Below are 21,401 nucleotides of genomic sequence, written 5' to 3'. Positions count from 1 at the left end.
ATATATGTATTTATGTATTGTATGACATTTCAATATTAAAAAGTGATATCTTAAGGCATTTTCATTTGATTCTCCCAACAATCCTTAAGGGGGAAGAATGATAAGAATACTTCCCATTTTAAGGAGGAGGAAATTGAGGTTCATGGCTAGCAGAGTGAAAGGCATAATGTAAATCCTTATTTCTCCTGACTCCAAATTCAAGGCTCTTTTTATTAAGTCACATTGCTTCCCTATTAATCTTCAAGAGTAAGCTTTTATTTGGTCACCAAGGAATAGTTCTACTAAATGATTTAATCAACACTTGGGCTCCATAATAGGAGTGCTGAAACCAAAATTAATTATTCATTCATTTTCAAAATTAAAGTCCATAGCCCTTCTGATTTCATAAATCATCTTTTTCTGGTTATCAAATTTGAGTAGGAAAAAACTGAGAAATGATCATAAGTGCAAATCTCTATTCGTATAGTTATTGTCAACTCTCAATTACCTGTGTGAAAAATTAAGACTGCAGTTTATCCAAGACAAATCTTTATACTTTAACTAAGATGTCAGGGACGAGGGTAGATATGGAGATAATCTACTTTACACTCCACTCTCCATTTTTGGACTCTTACTGGGACCAGACTCAAGCTTGGGTCCAATTTGAAAAACATTTAAAACCTTTATCTACAAAAGTAAAAGAAAATGAAAGTGAGAGCAAACAAGAAACTGAAAGGGCAAGAGAGTTTTGCAAAATCTAAGGGGAATGAGGTTTATAATCAAAATATAAAAAAGGAAGGAATTAAAATAAAGGAAATCAGCACTCTCTAATATCATTCAATCAGCACACAAATCAGCACTCTCTAATATCACTCCGCCATTTTGTAATTACTGACCAACTGACTTCTTTCAAAGAAATGTTTTATAAGATGTCATGCCAAGCGCTAATTTTTGAATTGCTTCAATTTCATCTTGTCATTTAACAGCTAAAGATCATAACTATAAGTAGTGTTATACATAAATGCAATACTTTATATATACAGCTGGGAAAGAAGAGAATAGAAAAGAAACATGAAATGACAGAGTAAATCCAAGTCAAGTTTGTAATCAAGTAATAGTTACAAATATTATATATCTTTGCTTATATTTTAAATATAAATACCAAAAATAAAGTATGAAAATCAATTTTTGAACCTCATTTCTTTATGCCAAGATAAATATAAGTATTTAATCTTTCAAATAGTTACTTACATGGCCATTTGCAATATCCAACAAGTCTTTAACCCTACATCCTCTCATGGTTCCCACCTCATTGCAGATTGCATCTTCTACAATCAAGTAGTTAGCTTTGTAGGATGTCAGTATCTTATAAATGTCTTCAGCAGACCTCTTTGAGTAGATTTGATAGATCTATCAGATTAGAGAATAAAATAATTAGATAATTATAAAATAATTAGGTAATGTTAGATAAAATAATTAGATAATAATTAAATAATAATAAAATAATTACAGAATAAAATGAATTCAAAATGCATGAAAATGCCAACCATCTAATGTTTATGTATTCAATACCTTTGTGCAAAGATCAGGGAGGTCAAGAAGAATGCTACATGATTTTTGTGGTTCAACTGGGGTGAAGACTAAATACTGTAAGGTTTAGAAAATGAGCTAAATTTTGCTCAAAATGTAAGCAAATGAATTGGATTTCAGTGAGGGAGGGATGCTGTGCTAAGTCACCAGTTTCATTTTCTCCTCCAAGCCATCTGAGTCCAGTAACCAGACAAGAATCAGGACAACTGAAGATGGTCCAGGATGCAAGACAATCGGGTTTAAGTGACTTGTCCAAGATCATACAGTTAGTAATTATCAAGTGTCTAATGCCAGATACAAACTCCCATCCTCCTGATTTCAAGACCAGTGCTCCATTCACTGCACCACCAAGCTGCCATTAGGAACCAAGAGTATTACTTCTTTCCTGAAGTTTGTATATGAAACTAAAGCAGAGCAAAACTAAGCACTGAAGGAAATTCTGGAGAGACAAATTCTGATGAACAGATAATGAGATTACTGAGACACACTGGTGTTGAAAGGAATCTTCTTAGTTAAGTCCCCAAAATTATTTCTATAAAAGTTTAAATGAAGGCCAAAAATGAAACTCATTCACTACTAGACTTTGGAAGAAATTCATTAGGAATTGTTTCTATTTTGTTATAAACATGGTTCTGATTTAGGCTTTAGATGATTATTAAAGCAATTCAATTAAAGCAATTAAAATCAATTCAATCTAATCAAAGTAAAATTTATTTATTTATTTATTATGCTCACCAGGCACTGGGGAGATACAATATTTAGGTAACCCAGATTCTTTTGCCCATCAAATTTACCATCTGGTACTTAAAGATGGATAATAAATATGAATTAAATAGCATAAATACATGGAGAGAGATTTTTTTTTAAAGTATTAAGTGTAATAGGGAGAGGAAATCTATCTTACCCCAGAGAAAAATGAGAAAGGATGAGATAAGGGGCAATGGGGGGAGGGAAGCAGGGGAATAGGTGATAGAAGGGAGGGAAGATTGAGGGACAGGGTACTCAGATTCAACACACTTTTAGATAGGGTCAGGATGAAAGGAGAGGGAGAGAGAGAGAGAGAGAATAGAATAAATGAGAGTGGGGAATAGATGGAGGTACAGCTAGTAACAGCAACTGTGGGAAAAATATTGAAGCAACTTCTCTGGTGGACTTATGATAAAGAAAGCAACTCACCTCAGAGACAGAGTCATTGGAATCTGAACACAGACTGAAGTACAAGGTTTTTTTTTCCTCTCTCTATTCTTGAGGTTTCTCATCTTCTTACTCTTGTAACAAATTCAGTTTACATCAATGTATGGCATGGAAACAATGTAGAGACTATCAGACAGCCTTCTGTGTGTGTGTGTGTGTGTGGGGGGATTGTGGGATTCAGAGCCTTGCAAAAAATGATGGGCACATATTACTATTGTATATAATTGGAAAACAAATAAAATGTTAAAATGTCAAAAAAATTTTCTGGAACAAAAAATAATAATTGTGCTATTTCTAGAAGGCAATTCAGTTTATTTTCCCTTCTGTTCAATTCATGAGCTGGGCACAAAAGTAATTAATAGTAACAGAACATTTTAATTATTTATAAACCTGTAGGAATTCACTCCTTGTCCCAGAAGCAGATCAGCAAAAACCTCTTGATTTGTCTTAAGTGACAGTTTCATTCCTCAAAAGGTAGAAGAATCAAAGTGAAAATTCTACTCTGTATTTTAAAATAATGAACGGTTAGAAACTGGTTGCTAGAGTGAAAATTTGTAGAACTTTGTGGGGAAAATGACAAAATACATGATAGGGGGAGGGAAGGGGAAAAGGAATAAGCATTTATATAACGCAGCCTACATAACAGGCACAGTGCTGAGTGCTTTACTAAGATCTTTTTTCCTCATCATCTTACTTTAAAATGTTACGCTGCTTAAAAAGGATTTTGGATGAAAGGTAACTTCAAAGAGTTCAGAGGCAGGCTAGCTAGATATGAAGAATTAAAATCTTACATGAGAAGTTGTTCCAAGAGTGATGGAGAATTCTCAAGAATCAAATTCTGAAGAGAAACAAGTGCATCAAGAAGGAAAAAAAAAAGAGTTGTCTGAAGAGATCAATAGGGATATACCAAATTGGATATATTAGAGGGGAAAAGGACTATCAAAGAGAAATGGGATTTTCTGTCAGGCAGAATGACCTTTCATTGAAAATGACATAAAGCAAATGGCCACTGAGGAGATAGATGATAATGAGTATAAGTTAAAAGATAGTAAGAGAAAACCTAGCAGCTCTTGATGAATTCAAAACACCTGACTCAGATGAACTACATCCCTAGGAAAGAAAAAAACTGGAAAAGTGCTTGTTGAATAGATGTCCATGATAGTCTGAATGATCATAAGAATGGGAGAGGCATTGAAAAGGGTAAAATGTCCCCATATTTAGAAAGGGGGAAAGAATAAAGTCTATATAGCACAGGACAGTGAGCTTAATTTAAATCCCTGGGAGAAGTCTAGAAAAGATCATTTAAGAGGTGTTTGCTGAACATGTAGAATAGGAAGAAAATATTTAGAATTGGCATGGATTCAAGATTAGACTAAAATGAGTTCTTACCAGACCACCATTCTCATTCTCTTTACTTCTTCCTCTTTCCTTCCCTTTCACCCCATTCCCCTCCCCTACCTCTTTTTGATAGTATTAACAAAACTGGTAAATTGAAGGAAAACAGTTTTGCCTGGGTTTTTTGCAAAGTGCTTAGGATACAATATCTCACACTTATGGAAAATATATAAAGATGTAAACCAGAGGATGACACATTTAAATGACTATGTAACTAGATGAATTGCCATACCCAAAGAGGAGTAGTTAATGTTTCAATGTCAGCATGGTAGGAGGGCTCCAAAAAAAGGGAGCTCAGGATACTGTGCTCTTGCTTCTTGGATTTTTTCAAAACTGTTTTAATAAACAAAGAACCTAGTAAAAGATAAGCTTTAAATTTGGCTCGTCTAATAATTATTTAATATTTTAGTTTGGTTGTTTAGTATTAGCCTTAAGAGAAAAAGAGCTTATTTAAACTCAATTTTCTAAAATTGCTTTGGAATTTCCTATTTCTCCAATCAGCTAAACATATGCATATTTACAAACACCTTAATTAGTGTAGTCTATTAAAAGACTTATGATAAGGAACCAAGTCCCCAAATGGTTCCCCAGATGGAGAATTGAGAATACCTTACATTTTCATTTCTCTTCAGAAGGTCTTCATCATTGTAAAGAGGTAAATTGGTCACCATCCATCCAGTGCATAACTTAATCACACCCATCAATTGTGGACTCCCTGCAAACACAGCTGCAACTGGAGCCTGCCTTCTGCAAAAATAACATTGATTTACATATTAAACAGACAAGAATACTAATTAAAGCAATATTTTATATCAACAATAAAAGACTGGCAAACTGTACATTATATACAGCAAGAGATTCCTTTGGCTTAGTAATCATATAAGCAGGACTGTATAATGTTAGATGCAAACCAAGAATTTCAAGATGAGTTTTAAGATGTGGTTCACATTAGCAAAAGAAAAAAATAGGTACCATTTAGGTCACAATTTGAGATCATATGGTTGGGTTTTTTTTGCAAGGCAAAGGGGTTAAGTGACTTGCCCAAGGTCATACAGCTAAATAGGAATTAAATGTCTGAGGTCAAATTTGAATTCTATTCCTCTTGACTCCATGGTTAAGTGTTCTATCCACTGAGCCACCGAGCTGCTCCCCATATGGTTTTTTTTTAACAAGGATATTTACATGTACAAAGTATAATTATAAAAGCACCAAGGCTGATTGTTTTTTAATACTTTGAGAATTCCATTGCAGAAACTCTACTGGGAAGCATTTATAGACCCCAAAAGAAGACTCAAGTCTTGTGACTTTATGGGTTTCCCACTTTGTCTTTTGCCAAAGATTATAAAGCAGCATATGATACAATATAAGGTAGAGTCTTTCCTGGCTCTGAATTACTACTTCAAAAAAGAAAAATCCTGAAAAGATAATGTACTACTACTACTACTAAGGATATATTATTAAAGAGCTTCATTTCACAGTGGAAGAGAGCATTAGAAATTATTTACATCAACATTCTCACTTTTATAGATGGAAAAAGTAAGGCCAGAGAGATTAATTTACCTTTCCAGAATCATACTCTTCTAGTTACTAACAGACCTCAGACAAAACAGATGACTTTAACTCCAACTCCAGAACTCTTTCCATAGTACAAACTTTCTCATGATTGGCATCTGATAATAATGGCAATTCTAATTCTATTCAATTCAATTCAATTCTAATTCAATTCTAAAAATATTTTATTAAAAGTCAATTAGCTATAAGGTACTATTTTTGAGTAATGTTACCAAATATTGTATAAGGGACAATTCTCACTTGGATATTAAAATTTTTTGTGCTTGTAAAAAAGTAAGTACAAAAAATTATTTTTCTTTGTTTATATTTAATTCCAAGCTATTAAAATGTGTAAATGATTACTAGGTTTTCTCCCTTATATTAGCATATTGCCTAGTACAAAGTAGATACTTATTGAAACATTAATGAGTGATTTACAAAATGAGTCAGAGTATGCAATTTGGATACCTTTTAAACTTATAAACCAAAAAGCATTCACTCCTGTTCGATTATCAAGATCCATGCTAAGTCTATACTAAGGATGACCACAAGAAATCCAGTCTATTCCATCAGTCAGTAAACATTTTTAAAGTGTCTACTTTGTGCCTAACACTGTGCTATATTCCATGTTCCACCCCTTTACATGACTTGAACATAACTAACGCACACATCAAATCACATTATTCCTCCATTAAAAAATCTCCAGTGGTCTTCCAATACCATATAAAGTTTAAACTGATGTTGGTACTCAAAGCCTATCACAATATGGCTGCACCTGCTTTCCAGGTATCAGCAACAGCTATGGATCTGTTTTAAATCATCTTTGATGTAGCCAAGCTGGGCTCTCAACTCATCATCTCCTGTCTGTGTCCTTGGATGTACTCATCTATATCTGGGACAAGCTCTGCTGCCTTCATTCATCTCTGCCTTCTTTAGTTGATCCCTGTCTTGAAGAGCCAGCTCAGAAACTACTTCCCCAGGATGCCTTCACTGACTTCCAAAAGTTGAAAGGGCGCTGGCCTCCTTAAACTTCCCCTAGCAATCAGCTTGGATCTTGCATTTGCAATTCTCTCATCATCCATGGATCAAAGTTATCTTTATACATCTTTTCCTGAACAAAGTAGTAAACATCTTGAGAACAGCAACTGTCTTTCCTTTCTTTTTTGCCTCAGTACCCACAGAGCATCTCATATATAACAAGAACTTAATAAAATTTCAAAGTTTTATTTAAAAAACAAAATAAAAACAAAAATAAAGTTAGATAAGCATACTAGCTTACATTTATAGAACTCATCAAATTGTAAAAGTCACTTTCTTCAGAACAATGCTGTGAGGTGGGTATTACTGATATAATTAGTGGTTCCATGATACAGATGAGTTAGTAAGTGTAAGACCTGGGATCTGAGTACAAGACAAGGGCTCTTTCCACTGCACTGTTATTAGTATCCTGTAATAACAGGATCATAGATTTAGAGTTGGAAGGAACTCCAGAGGTCACCTGATTATTTTTATTTTACAGATGAACAAGCTGAGGTCCAAAGAGGTCAAGTGATTTGACCAGTATCATTCAGGTTATATTTGCTAAACTAAATAACACATTTTATAGACAACTCACTTTTTTCAAGTATAGTTTAAATACAAAATTGCAGTATCTGTCAAAGCATATTAGCCAAAAAAAAAAAATTTACCAAACTACAAATCTTTTTCTTTAAGCTAGACTGTTGGAGAGCTGAAAATTTGCTTTATTATGAAAATCAGCATTTGAAAATTTCAAAGATTAAACATATCTAACAATTAACTTTTCAATTGGGGATGCTTCTTCCTTTGAATCACTCATTTAACAATAAATAAAAATTAATTAAAACAGTCAAACACATAAAGCATTTTAAAATTATATCACACAGGACAAATTATGTTATTTCTTAAGTTCAATTCTTACTTTATCCAGGTCATAAGTTCCACTGTATCTGGATCATAGAATTCTTGTAGTTCTGAAAGTTCTGTCATTATTCTTGGGAAAAACTAAAAAGCAAACAAAAGCATCAAAAGGCATATATTAAAAACTAAAAATTCTAAATATTTTCATAAAATTTAAATGAATCAAGATATTAAAAAGAAATGCAGAAAATAGCACAAACACTTTTTTCATTGAAGAAAAGAAAGTCACAGGTGTCTGCTCTCCTTCAATGAATTGTCTATTTTTACTAAGCCTAATTCAAATAGCTAAGTCATTTTCAGGTTGAACTTTATGTTCAAATAAATAATAGATTAATAATTATTTCTATCAAATTTGTGAAATACATCTAAATTTAATCCTAGCTTCAAATAAATGGTTTACAAAGTTATTGGTAACTTTTTAAAAATTCTGTTAAGTTTCATGCGTTATACAAGCCAAAATATAAGGAATTGGTACAGCATTTTATTCTCAACATTAGATTTGCTGGTATTAATTCTTTGACGTCTTTAGCTTCATAATGAAGACAATCTCCAAATTTCTTACTCTATGTTTTCTTTCAATACCAAATTTGTTAATTTCAGATTTATTTTTTATACAAATCACATTAGGTAACCCATTTAAGACTGAAGGATCGATGATTCATAAAATCAATAAGGTAACACAGTGGCTGACCTAAGATATTATGTTTTCCTTGAAAACCAAAAAACTATATACTCTACCTTATGACATCTTGCAGGGTAAAATTTTCTAAATATAACCACACTTACTATATATTCTAAATAATTACTGATATTTAGAAAATCCATTTGTGTATGGTAAAACTACCTCACACCAAAATTTTAAAGAAGTTCATAAATGGCAAGCTAAGAAAACAAGAGGCAAGACAGATGCTTCATTGTGAGGATTTTACAAATTTAACTGTTACATAACTCTACAGAAGTTCTCACAGCTCTGTTAAACTATTCTCTATTCTTACATCTTACAAATGAGAGCAGTTCATATGTATGTAATAATGAATAAGAAACTTAAGATACTATGCTATTAGTGTGTTTTAGCAATAAAAATAATTTGTCTATCATGGGTTAGGGTTAAGGTATTGGATCTGGGACTTCAATTTCACTGGTGGAGGGGTCTCCCAGGTAAGGCAGTTGATCAACTAATACAGGTTAGTATCTTTTCTTTTGAAATTAGTTTTAGAGTTGTCTAGAGACAAGTTGTCTAGAGCCAAGGTGGCAAACTCAAAATAGAAAGGGGGCTGAGAGGGTAAGGGAAACTACCAAGTCATATATAATGATCCCTACAGGCTACAGGGATATTAACTTAGAAAATCACATATTATATGTTGTGCTAAATTTTTTTCTTAAATATTTTTCAATTACATTTTACTCTAGTTTCCACTCCATTTGATACTTTCAATCTAGAGTAGTGACAATGTGGCTAATAGACCTGTCCAGTGTCTCCCACACTCCCAGGCATCAGAGGTAAAATTTGAACCCAGGGCTTCCTGCCTTTTAAGTTGATTCTCTATTCACTTTGACAGCATGTCTCTTCATAGCTTGGATATGAAAAATAAAACTAACATCATTAACTATTTCACTTACATCCCTGACTAAACATAGAATTTTCTACATGTAAGTACTAGTTACAAAGTAGGTAGCAAATTCACACAAATCAAGAGGCAATAAAGGTGAAAAATATAAATTGCTCCTAAAATATTGAAATAAATGAATAAATAAGAGTCATATACCTTTTTTTTTGATAAAGGTAAAAAGTCATTTCCATATACTAGATTATGGAAAGTTTTTCTTAGATAAATTTGACTAGAATGCTGAAGGGTTAATACCCAGGTCATATGCTGGTTCCCCAATCCAAGGTCCTCCAAACTTCTGCAGGAACTTGGTTGTTTTTGCATGTGCCAGATAATCCCTCTAGGAACTAGCCATTCCTGGAAGTTGAATCTTGGGAGGGTTGGCTACTCGCCCAGAGAATCAATGTTTAATTAATTTCTGAACCTTGACCACGAGTCTTCCTGGGTCATGCATGGACTCTTCACGACCATGGTAATGCACCTACTCTTCACATGTCCTGGTTAAGGGCCAAAAGAGCTTATATAAGCCTATTGGCAGTGTGCCACCTTTGTCTGGGACCCCTGAAAAGTCCTAACACTGACCAGCTCCTGAGAATCTCGCCCATGGATAGGACGCTTTGCCTAGAGCCCTCCCAATCAGGTCTCATGAGGCTGTGAAAGGGATTCCCCAGCCCCTGGATTCTGGGACAAGAGATGGTGCTCCCCTGATTGGTAATGTTTTCTCTTTCTTTCTCCTCTATCTTTATAGTTACCTTAATTATTGTAGTGGGATTGTTGTTGCTATTTGTATGCTTATGCTGTACTTTTATTATCTTGTGCATGTTATTATGATTTTGCTTCAGTGTTTTTTAATAAATTCATTAGCAATCATTTAAACTGGTGAGCATGTCATTTTGTGGAAGTGAATACTGAATCATTAATCAAACAAATGCTTACAAGATTTTTGTCTCTTAGTCAAACAATTTAGTTCCAAATGAAGATTAAAAGAATGGCATGTAGTTTTCATTTTCTTTATCTTTAATTAATATAATTTACTAATAAAAAAATTAAAACAGTAACAGTAGAAGACAAAGCTAATAACATTTTAGTTCTAACAGACTGAAGTCCCAAAAGGTTTTAGATTCTATTGTATATATCTTTGCAATTAAAAATAACTAGAGTTCATCTTTATTCAAAACATTAAGCAACGTTGTGAATTAAACAGAAAGTCTATTAATTTCCATTCCATAATTTCCATTATAATGTAATAATGAGGGTTAAATGTTTAAATGGTTAAAAAAGATCTTACCTCTTTCCATAAGCTAAAACCTATAATAGTAGGTACAGCCATGCTGAGAATAAGAGCCTACAACATTAAAACAAAAAGGGTCATGGAACACTAAGCTTTTCACATTCCTTTATATTATTGATTATGGTACAAAAGGTCTTAAAGTAATTTAAATATTACAGAATCAGAAGTGGACAAGACATTAAAGGTCATATAAAACAATTTCCAATGCGATATAGAATTCCTTCTCAACCCTCACCAATTGGTCACTTAACTTTTGTTTATCACTTCTAGTGATAAAAATGAACAAATAAAATCAAAACCTTAAAGTGCAATCTATAGAGAAGTCATTATTTTAATAAAATCCTTGCTTATGTGGATTCAATTCTGCCCCCATATATGCAGTTCAGTAGTCCTACTTGTTTTTGCTATGGGTTTTTTTTTTTAGTTTTATTTAAAGCAATGGGGTTAAGTGACTTGCCCAAGGTTACATAGCTAAACAATTATTAAGTGTCTGAGGTCAAATTTGAACTCAGGTCTTCCTGACTCCAGGGCCAGTGCTCTATCCACTACACCATCTAGCCGGCCCATATGCAATGTTAATAAAGAATATGTCCAATCTTCCTTCTATAATAAACAAAAAGATATTGTTAAAAGAAATAACTAAAATAGTAAAAGATATAAAGTTTTGATTCAAAATGTATAAAACTGAAGTGTACAACTGAAAATGGAAGAAATGAGGCAAAAGTAAAATGTCTCCTTATATATTCAGTTTGAATCATTTCAACATGTTTGTTCAATATATGTTCAATATACCTATTCAACATATGCTAAAAGTAATAAAAGACTGATGAATTAGCTGAATTATAATCACAAAGAAATGCAGTTGGATGACAACTGTTATGTTCTAAGATAAGACTGCTCTTATGGATAAGCATGGTTATCAGAAAGAAAGAATATGATTATTATTAAAGGTCTACTACTGGGCTTATCTAACCTTATAAAGATAAGCCTATAAAGATGACCTATAAAGATAAACATAACCTCAACTAATTTTTGAAGACATGTCACATAACTGAATTATGCAAAATTTTTCATGCTTTGTTTTGTAATCCCATTAATCTTATTCAGTTTATTCCATTCTGTATTATTCCAGTTTCATTCATTAGCATAACAGTACGGAATAACAGCAACTCACCAAAAATATTGGATGCACAGCCCTCAATCGAAGCCACTTGAAAAGCGTCATCCAAAGTTCAGGAGAACATACACCAAAAGCTGCAAGCATGCACACATAAGGAGTCCAAAGGTATTTCATGCTGAAGGAGAAAAAAATGATGTAAAGATAAGACAATGAACTTTTGGGATAAATACTTTTTTTCTGGTTGACACTTGTACTATGGTTCTAACCCAGATGATATTGAAAAATTAAATAAGGAATAGGGTAAAGCTGGCCTTTGTTTTTAACCAATTAATTAAAATTATTTCATGCCAATAACATAATTGTGATACACATGGAAATGTTATATGTTGATAGACTCAAAAGAAATATTCTCCAAACTATAAAAGAATGAAAACTGAGGAAAATACCCTCAAAAATACATAAATCCACGACTGGCAAATAGAATTTTCAACATGTAAAGAAGTTCTAGAGACAAAAAAACATAGTAAAGTCACACAACTGAGGTAGTAAAGTTAAAAAATATGGATTGTCTCTAAAATATTAAAATAAATTCATAAATAAGAGTCATCATAGATTATATTGAGAAGATAATAGCAAAGAGAACAATATTATCTTTGTATAACATGTTCATTACTGTCAGAATATTATCTGGAAAGTACCATATATATGCATTTCAAATCACAATTCATATCTACTTATATTAATCAACAATTATTTACATAATAGGATAGTTATGAAAGAAATAATATTCTTTTACAGTCAACAAAGATTTACTGAATACCTATTGACTGCCCTAATACTAGATATTCTGCAATAACAAGAATAAAAAAGGCATTATTTCTATACCTCAATGGGGTATAGAATGGCAACAGAAAAAAATACTTGTCAACTATTCCACTGGTCTTACATTAAAGGATTTTCATAAGAATATGATGAATACTAGTTTGGAAAAACTCATTCATATAGCACTATAACTTATATTTATAGTGTTTATAAGGTGTTCTATTCACAGTAACCCTTTGAGGTAGGTAATACAAATATTTATTATCCTCACTTACAGATGAGAAAGCTGAGGGCTCAGAGAGGTAAAATGATATGTTTATGGTTCAGAAGACAATAGAATTAAGTACCAATACAATTAAGAGCAGTATGAAAGTTTCTTTTTAGTGATCAATTTTACACAGGATCTCAAAGAACAAAATGGACACTAATAGGAGAAGGGAGAAATCCTTGGTAAATGGAATGGTATAAGACAAAATATTAAGCTGAGATTAGTAAAATTATAGGTATAGAATGGCAAAGAGACTTGCTGAAGGTAAAAAAAAAAGTTTATAAATGAAGGTATATTCAAGGGAAGAACTGGTAAAGGAGAGTAATATGAGCATTCTGAATAATTTTTTATTTGGCACATTTACCACAAGAATCTTAAATGATTAAAAGAAAAGACAGCTGAATCTGGCAGATGATTGTTGTATAGTCTAAAGTAAAGAGTCATCGGAGACTAGAAGAAAATGCAAAAATCATCCACTCCAGTTGTGCATGAGGATACTAAAGCTTAGGAAGGTCAAGAAGTTAACTATTTACATATCTAATGCCACACAGATATTGATTATTGATGCTGATTCAAGTCAGGCCTCACAACTCTCAGGGCCCTTTTCACTCTATAATGCTGGTAATGAGAAAAATTCTCTCAAACATATCCATTAGATTGTCTCAAATCAAAAGGTTTCCAGAAAAATAAGATAATAACAAAAAAGTATAACTTTTAATTTTTTAGATATTAATCCTCCAACCCACCACTAGAACAGGCCTCCTCTTAAAGATTAGGAAGAGAATTCAAGTGACAGAAGGATGCATAGGAAAAGAGAACAACGGGCATCAAAGACAACAGTAGGAAAAAAATGAAAGAATAAAAAGAGGAATGAAATAATAAATACAAAGTTCTTCTGGTAACATTTTAGGAAATATGGCTTCCCACAAAAGCAGAAATGTCAGGGAAATATATAAGATGATGCAAAAATGTCACTGAAAGGGTAGGGGTAGGCAGCAGAAATTCAATCTAGTCACACAGCTTTAGTTCCTCAGTGCAGAAAACTAAAAATCAGATACCAATGAATTATACTTTTTTTGCTAAGAGATCATTACAAAATATTTACCAAGCTAAATAAATAGCTTTAAAAAGATGCCTAGAAATCATCGTTGGACCTTGCTAACAATTATGACTGGGGGATATATTTAGAGTTATAAATCTTTAGATTTAGATTTATAGTTATAGTATAGAGTTATGTAATCTTTGAGATATATTTCTAAGTATTGTTTGTATATTTTATCCATTATAATAGAGATAGTATGGTGTAATATAGTGGTGACAAACTCAAATAGAAATGTTCCATATTGGTCTAGAAAGTGAAATTAACCTCAACTATGTGTGTCATATTTTCATTTACTTAAACAATTTCCAATTACATTTTAATCAGGAGCTTTGCAGGTTACTTGGAGACTGAATTGACACCTCTGGTTTAGAGGATATTGTAATAGAATTAGAGAAAGGAAAACCTAGGTTGAATCCTAACTTAAGATAACCTCTTACTAGCTGAGTGACTCTGGCCAAAACTTTTAATTACTATAAGATTGAGTTTCCTTATCTGTAAATTGGGGATAATAAGAGCACTTCATTAAGTTGTAAGAATCAAAGGAGATCTTTATATAATATGATTCATCATCACCATCATAAAACATACTGCTTCTTTTACGAGAGGTATCAAATGTTCATTCCATATTAATATGTAGACTTTATAAGATCCAAATGCTTAAAGTCATTTAAACTAGTTAAAACAAAATTACGCAAATCAATTAAAAAAAAAAATTTAGGCACTTTAAAGCCTGATAAGAATAGAATCACTTGTAACAACAAGAAAGTCATCTGACCTCTTTCTATCTTGTCTAAAATGGGTTACCACCTACCACCCTAAGGCAGCTAGGTGTCACAGTGTATAGAGTGTCATGTCTAGAATCAGGAAGATTTGAGTTCAAATATGGTCCCAGACATTTATTAGCTGTGTGACTATCATCTGTAAAAACAAGATATAAAAAAGTAATGTTGAACCACTCCAATATCTTTGCAGAGAAAACTCCAAAAAGAGGTCATAAAGAGCTGGACATGATTGAAATCCTACCATCATAGATAAGAATATGAGGTAAAAATATGTAGCACTTTTAATAAGTTGGCCATGAGACATTTATACAAGTTCACTATTAGTTTTTACTAGTATAATATGCTAGTAGTGGTATTATATTAGTAGTGACTTTGTAGAAATATGTCTTTTCTAATTCATTTTTATTATTGTAGGTTACCTTGGCCTCGTGTATAGAGACCCTGGGATCAGGAAGACCAGGTTTAAGTTTTACTTCTGATATATACTAACAATCTAACACCAAGCAATGTAACCTCTGAGGACCTCAGGTAAACCTTTAAGACTAGTCATTAAAGAGAAGGTCCTGATATGCAATGGCAGAGTGAATTACTATAACAATGAAATCACAGGTCCAATTCAAAAAATTATTGCTAATCATAAGAAGTCTATGGGATAGATCAACGTTTGTGTCTATTTTATTGTTAAAATAGCAAGTAACATACTCTCTCTAGATTTTATCAACTAGGAAAAGGAAAGAAAATTTATAAAATTTCCTATGAAATTTCAGCTTAGAAAAGAGATATGAAAAGTTCAAAGAAGAAAAATTCATTTCTAACAATTTTTATATTTCAAAAGTCCTAAATGAATAACCTGCACATGCAAACATTTACCATTTGCTCCAATACATTCATATGCTCCAGATATATGGCAAGGTCACAATCAATTATTAATTACTTACTCTGAGGCAGACACTATCTAAATGAGGGGAATACAAAAACAAGCAAAAAGAGAAATGCTTCCTTCAAGTTTGCATTCTGAGAAAAGACAACTGATAAAGGAGAGTTGAAAAGTGGGAGGACTAATGAAAGGGGGAGGTAGATACTAGCATAAGAGTATGATGTAGAGTCTAAAGAATGAGAAGTGGAGCTTGGAGGAGAATGAAGGGTACATGGCATGGTGGAGAAATGTAACATGTGGGCAATGCCCCAGATTCTGAGGGATTATTTACCATAAAGGATATCACAATAAGAAAACTGCTATCAAAGAGATGTGTTTTTCATCCATTCAGGTTTTTTTTTATCTCTTTATAATATTATTTATCCTTCATTTTCGAAGAAAATCACAACATCAGGAAGGTGATATCATGATAAGCACTTCAGTTGAAGGGGGTGCTGTGCTAAGTCACGGGCCTCACTTTCTCCTTCAGAGTCATCTGTGTCCAGTGGCCTTATATGAATCAGGACAACTGGAGATGGCCCTGGATGTGAGACAATCAGGGTTAAGTAACTTACCAAGATCACACAGCTAGTAAGAGTCAAGTATCTGAGACTGTATTCAAACTCCCATCCTCCTGAATCCAAGGCCAGTGCTCTATGCACTGTACCATTAGCTGCCCTTTATCTCTTCATCTTATATACATTTTTATATAAAGGGGTAGCTAGCTGGAGCAGTGGATAGAGCACCAGCCCTGGAGTCAGGAGTACCTACCTGAGTTCAAATCTGGCCTCAGACACTTAATAATTACCTAGCTGTGTGACCCTGGGCAAGTGACTTAACACCATTTGCCTTGCAAAAAGCTAAAAAAAATTTATTGAATATATTTTTATACATATGCTTGAAATCAATGACACTGTCAAAGACCTTAGTATTTTATATCTCCCTTGATATTAAAACTCTATGATTACTTATTAGAGAAATGCAAATTAAAGCATCTCTGAGGTACCACCTCACACCTCTCAGACTGGCCAATATGACCAGAAAGGACACTGATCATTGTTGGAAGGGTTGTGGGAAATCTAGGACACTAATAGATTGTTGGTGGAGCTGTGAACTCATCCAACCTTTCTAGAGAGCAATTTGGGATTATGCCCAAAGGGCAACAAAAATGTGCATACCCTTTGATCCTGCAATACCACTACTGGATCTATACCCTGAAGTGATGATGAAAAAGGGTAAAAACATCACTTGTACAAAAATAAGCATAGCAGCCCTGTTGGAAATCAAGTAAATGTCTTTCAATTGAGGAATGGCTTAACGAACTGTGGTATATGTATGTCATAGAACACTATTGTTCTATTAGAAACCAGGAGGGACAGGAATTCAGGGAAGCCTGGAGGGATCTGCATGAACTGATGCTGAGCGAGATGAGCAGAACCAGAAAAACATTGTACACCCTAACAGCAACATGGGGGAAGATGTTCAACCTTGATGGACTTGCTCATTCCATCAGTGCAACAATCAGGGACTATTTATGGCTGTCTGCAATGATGAAGAATACCATCTGTATCCAGAGAAAGAACTGTAGAATTTGAACAAAGACCAAGGACTATTACCTTTAATTTAGAAAAAAAAACAACAACCTGATATCTTATTTTCTAATCTTGCTATCTCTTTTACTTTATGTTTCTTCCTTAAGGATATGATTTCTCTCATCACATTCAATTTGGATCAGTGTATAACATGGAAACAATGTAAAGACTGACAAACTGCATTCTGTGGGGGGGGGAATAAGATTAGGGGAAAAATTGTAAAACTCAAAATAAACAAAATCTTTAAAAAAAAACTATGAGTCAGGGTGGCTAGGTGGCACAGTGGCTAGAGCACCAGCCCCGGAGTCAGGAGTACCTGAGTTCAAATCTGGTCTCAGACACTTAATAATTACTTAGTTGTGTGGCCTTGGGCAAGCCACTTAACCCCATTGCCTTGCAACCCCCCCCCCCCAAAACCACTCTATGAATCACTGAACAAAGGTCTCTCCCTTGCTATGCAACTAAAAAAATATTTATTATTTAAAATGTTCAAAGATCTGTGTTAAGATATGGAATGAAACCAGAGTTCAAGTTCTCAAAAGAGCTCACATCATAATAAGGAGAAGATAGGTGAGCAAAGAAAGGCATATTTTTAGGTATATTTTGATTTGATTATTTTTTCCCATTTTAAATCTGGTAAGTAACTTCCTGTATGGCATCTTATTTCCAATGTAGTGGGCTAAGAGTTTGTATTCTACTTTAAGTACATAGAGTAAGAGTATTATTTTTTGGCTGAAGGTGACAAGATAAGAAGAATGAGGAAGGAAACACTTGAAGGCTTCCCAAATTTCGTTTTGAACAACTACAAAACTTTTAAGACCCAATCTGGGAAAGCAGCTTACTAATTAGAAAAGGTATATCTTATTGGGGTGGGAGGAAACAAGATCCAAAAGCAGTAGTAGTAGCAGCAGCAGCAGTAAGCAGTTTCACATTAGGGTTCTGTAACAAGACTCCAAGTCTGGGAAAATCTACCACAAGACTCTATTCTCCAGTAGCCAGCAGCCCCATAGACGAGTGAGCAGTTGGGAACTCTACTCCTCCTCCTCCTCCTCCTCCTCCTCAAGGGCCTGCTAGCATCTAGGCCCAGTTTCCATAGTAATCTAGCAGCAAGGCTTAGAGCTTGTTCAAGCTGTTGATTGTCCTTCATTTTGGAAAAGGACCATGACATCATGGAGGTGATACCATGACATGCAAGTAAACTGGATTAAAGTGACAGAGGTCTGTGCGAAGTCACCAGTCTTACTTTTTTCACTGGAGACATCTGACTCCAGTGGCAAGATATAGACTGGAGATGGGTTTGGATGCAGTGGGGAGGTCTTTGCTTTTTTAAGCTAAGGTCTTTAAGAGGTTTCAGTTTGACAGAAGCAATACCTCAGGCTGGGTAAGAAATGAGGCAAAAAATGACCTCATGACTGAGGGGATGCCCATTAATTGGGGAATAGTTGAACAAACTGAGGTATATGAATGTTATAGAGTACTACTGTTCTATAAGAAATTATGAACAGGCAGACTTCAGAAAAGCCTGTAAAGACTTACATGAACTGATACTAAGTGAAGTGAGCAAAACCAGGAAAACATTGTATACATTAACAGCAACACTGTTGGTTGATCAACTATGATAAATTTAGATCATCTCAGCAGTAAAATGATAAAAAAAACAACTCTAAAGGACTTTAGACAGAAAATGTCATCTATCATTCAAGAAAAAAATTATGAAGTCTGAATGTAGATAGCAAGCATACAATTTTCACTTAAAAACTTAAGAAAAATCATTCTTTTTTGTGGTGTTTTCCTTTTGTTCTGATACTTGTTACAGTTGACATGATTGTACATAAATAACCTATATCAGACTGCTGAATTCAGGAGTGGGGAGGGAATGGAGGAAGGGGGGAAAAATTGGAACTTAAATTCTTACAAAAATGAATGTCAAAAATGTTAATGAAGAAAGAGTGTAATTTGAACTTAGACATGGTCCTAAAGAAATAAAGATGGCTGTAAACCAGCAATCAAAATTTACATTTCTTTGGGCAAAGCACCCATAGGTAAGAATATGATACCCTTGGAGCAAGCCAGCAACTAAACCCACACCCAGGAAAGGAAAATTGAAAGGTGCACTCCCTCCCTCCCCTCTGGTAGAAGACAGAAAACAAGGCTATCCTCTAGAGAAAACAAATATCTAAGCCCTGAAGTTGAGTGAAAGTCAGCAGTGACAGAGTCCCTGCACAAAAAAAAACAGGATAGAGTAGTATCAGAGCCCAATTATTATATAAAAACAAGTCTACAAAAAAAGGCAGGAAAAAAATGGGCAACCCCCCCACTAAAAAAACAACAACAACAATACAAAGTTACTTTGGTGAAAAAGTAACTTAGAAGAGGGCAATAATGTCAAAATGTGAAGCCTCAAAGAAAAATGTAATTTGATTTCAGGTCCAAAATGAATTTCTGGAAGAGCTTAAAAAGGAGTCTAAAAAAGTAAATTAGAGAAGCAGAAGAAAAATTGGGTAAAGAAATTAGAATAATGAAAGACAATCATGAAAAAAGAATAACAAAGATATTCAAAAAATTTATTCCCTAAAAAGAGAATCAGTCAAATGGGAAAAAAAAAGAAAAAAAAATCTCACTGAAGAAAATAACTGTTAAAAAATTAGAACAGAACAAGTAGAAACTAATGACTCTATGAAATATGAAGATAAAGGCAGCCAGGTGGTGCAGGGAATAGAGCAATGGCCCTGGAGTCAGGAGGACCTGAGTTCAAATCTAGTCTCAGACACTTGACACTTACTAGCTGTGTGACCTAGGCAAGTTACTTAACCCCATTGCCTTGCAAAAAAAAAAGCAATAAAGAAATATGAAAATATGATAAAACAAAATAATAAAGTCAATAGAAGAATATGTGAAATTTCTCAATGGAAAAAAACTGACCTAGAACAGATTCAGGAGAACTATATTATAAGAATTATTGGGCTATCAGAAAATCATGAGCCAAAAAAAGAAAAAGTCTGGGCAACTCTTTCAATAAAGTACCAAAGAAATCTGCCTTACTATATAAGAACCAGAAGACAAAATAGAAATTGAAAAAGAATCTATTGATTCCTGCCAGAAAGCAATCCCAAAATGACAATTCACAAGAACATCAAAATTAACTTCTAGAGCTCATAGATCAATGAGAAAGCACAGTAAACAGTCAAAAAGAAACAATTTAAATATTGTGGAGCTACAGTCAAGACTACATAGGTCTTGGCAGCTTCCACATTAAGGAATCAGAGGAGTTGAAATATGATATACTGGAAGGCAAAGGATTACAACCAAGAATCACCTATATAGCAAAACTTATTCAGGGAAAAAAAAAATAGACACACAACAAATTAAGAGGGCTTTCAAGCATTTCTAATTAAAATATCAGAGTTGAATAAAAAAATCTGATCTCCGAACACAAGAAACAAGGGAAACATAACAAGATAAAAAATAAATCCAATGAGGCTAAACCTTATAGTTCTAAATTACAAGATAGTATTTGTAACTCAACAATTTTATTACTATAAGAACAACTGGGGCGACAGAGACAAGATGACAGAATAAAAGCAGGGACTCCCCTGAGCTCTCCCCCAAACCACTCCAAATACCTTTAAATAATGACTCTGTGGTAGAACCCACAGAAAAACTGGGTGAAACAATTTTTCAGTCCAAGACAACTTGGAAAATCCAAGGGAAGGGTCTGCTGCACTGGATTAGAAAGGTCCCACAGTGTAAATGAGGTCATGCCAGCATGAAACTGGTTCCAGCCATCCAGGAACAGACTATGGTGTGCCTAGGTTCATGGAAGTGGTGGCGATTTCCAGACCTCTTGGCCTAGGGATTGATTGCCAAGGACAACTCTGAAAGTCAGTGGGGGAAAGGACTCTTGCTTTTCCCATCCTCAAATCTGGCTCACAATCTAGGGCCCTAGTACCAGGAAAAGGAGCAGAAGAACAACAGAGCTTACTACTTAAGGGGTAGTAAATTTATCAAATACCTCACAGTTCCAGGGCATTGCTTGCAATCACCCACAAAGCAGAGTACAGGTCAGGAGAGTAATCATATCCTTTCAGAAGGCCTTGGAGGAATTAAAAACTTGAAGGTTCCTGAAAGTAGTTCTAAAAATAGCTACTAAAACCCTCAAAAGGTTGTCATTGACCTTGGAAGCTGAGCCCTATCTTAAGAGTTAAAATCAAGTCATAATAGGCTGGAAAATGAGCAAACATCTGAAGGAAAAAA

General features: G+C 33.9%; 1 protein-coding gene and 1 long non-coding RNA gene across 8 annotated transcripts in view; one reads left to right on the top strand and one right to left on the bottom strand.

Moving 5' to 3' along the window:
* The window catches only part of DPY19L4 (dpy-19 like 4), a 67,636-nt gene that overhangs the window by 3,639 nt on the left and 42,596 nt on the right, over positions 1–21,401 (bottom strand). For 5 of the 6 annotated variants that reach the window (XM_074200263.1, XM_074200266.1, XM_074200264.1 and 2 more), the window contains 5 exons: positions 11,720–11,840; positions 10,543–10,599; positions 7,649–7,731; positions 4,773–4,905; positions 1,231–1,389 (listed from right to left, as the gene is read on the bottom strand). In XM_074200263.1, coding sequence (XP_074056364.1) covers positions 1,231–1,389; positions 4,773–4,905; positions 7,649–7,731; positions 10,543–10,599; positions 11,720–11,840 — 553 coding nt within the window. Of the gene's footprint in view, positions 1–1,230; positions 1,390–4,390; positions 4,492–4,772; positions 4,906–7,648; positions 7,732–10,542; positions 10,600–11,719; positions 11,841–21,401 lie in introns of those variants that run through there. The other variant, XR_012471362.1, reaches the window with a different exon arrangement.
* Positions 9,693–19,014, top strand: LOC141497572 (uncharacterized). Of its 2 annotated transcripts, XR_012471363.1 has the most exons (4): positions 9,693–9,965; positions 11,678–11,830; positions 14,830–14,901; positions 15,054–19,014. It is a non-coding gene; the product is annotated as an uncharacterized LOC141497572 (long non-coding RNA). The 2 variants fall into 2 exon arrangements; XR_012471364.1 differs by lacking the exon at positions 14,830–14,901 and having other exon boundaries at positions 9,696–9,965.

Source organism: Macrotis lagotis, chromosome X, assembly GCF_037893015.1.
Source record: "Macrotis lagotis isolate mMagLag1 chromosome X, bilby.v1.9.chrom.fasta, whole genome shotgun sequence".
In the NCBI taxonomy this organism is placed as follows: domain Eukaryota; kingdom Metazoa; phylum Chordata; class Mammalia; order Peramelemorphia; family Peramelidae; genus Macrotis; species Macrotis lagotis.
The sequence above is the reverse complement of the archived record's forward strand: the minus strand, read 5'-3'. Positions and strand labels throughout refer to the sequence as shown.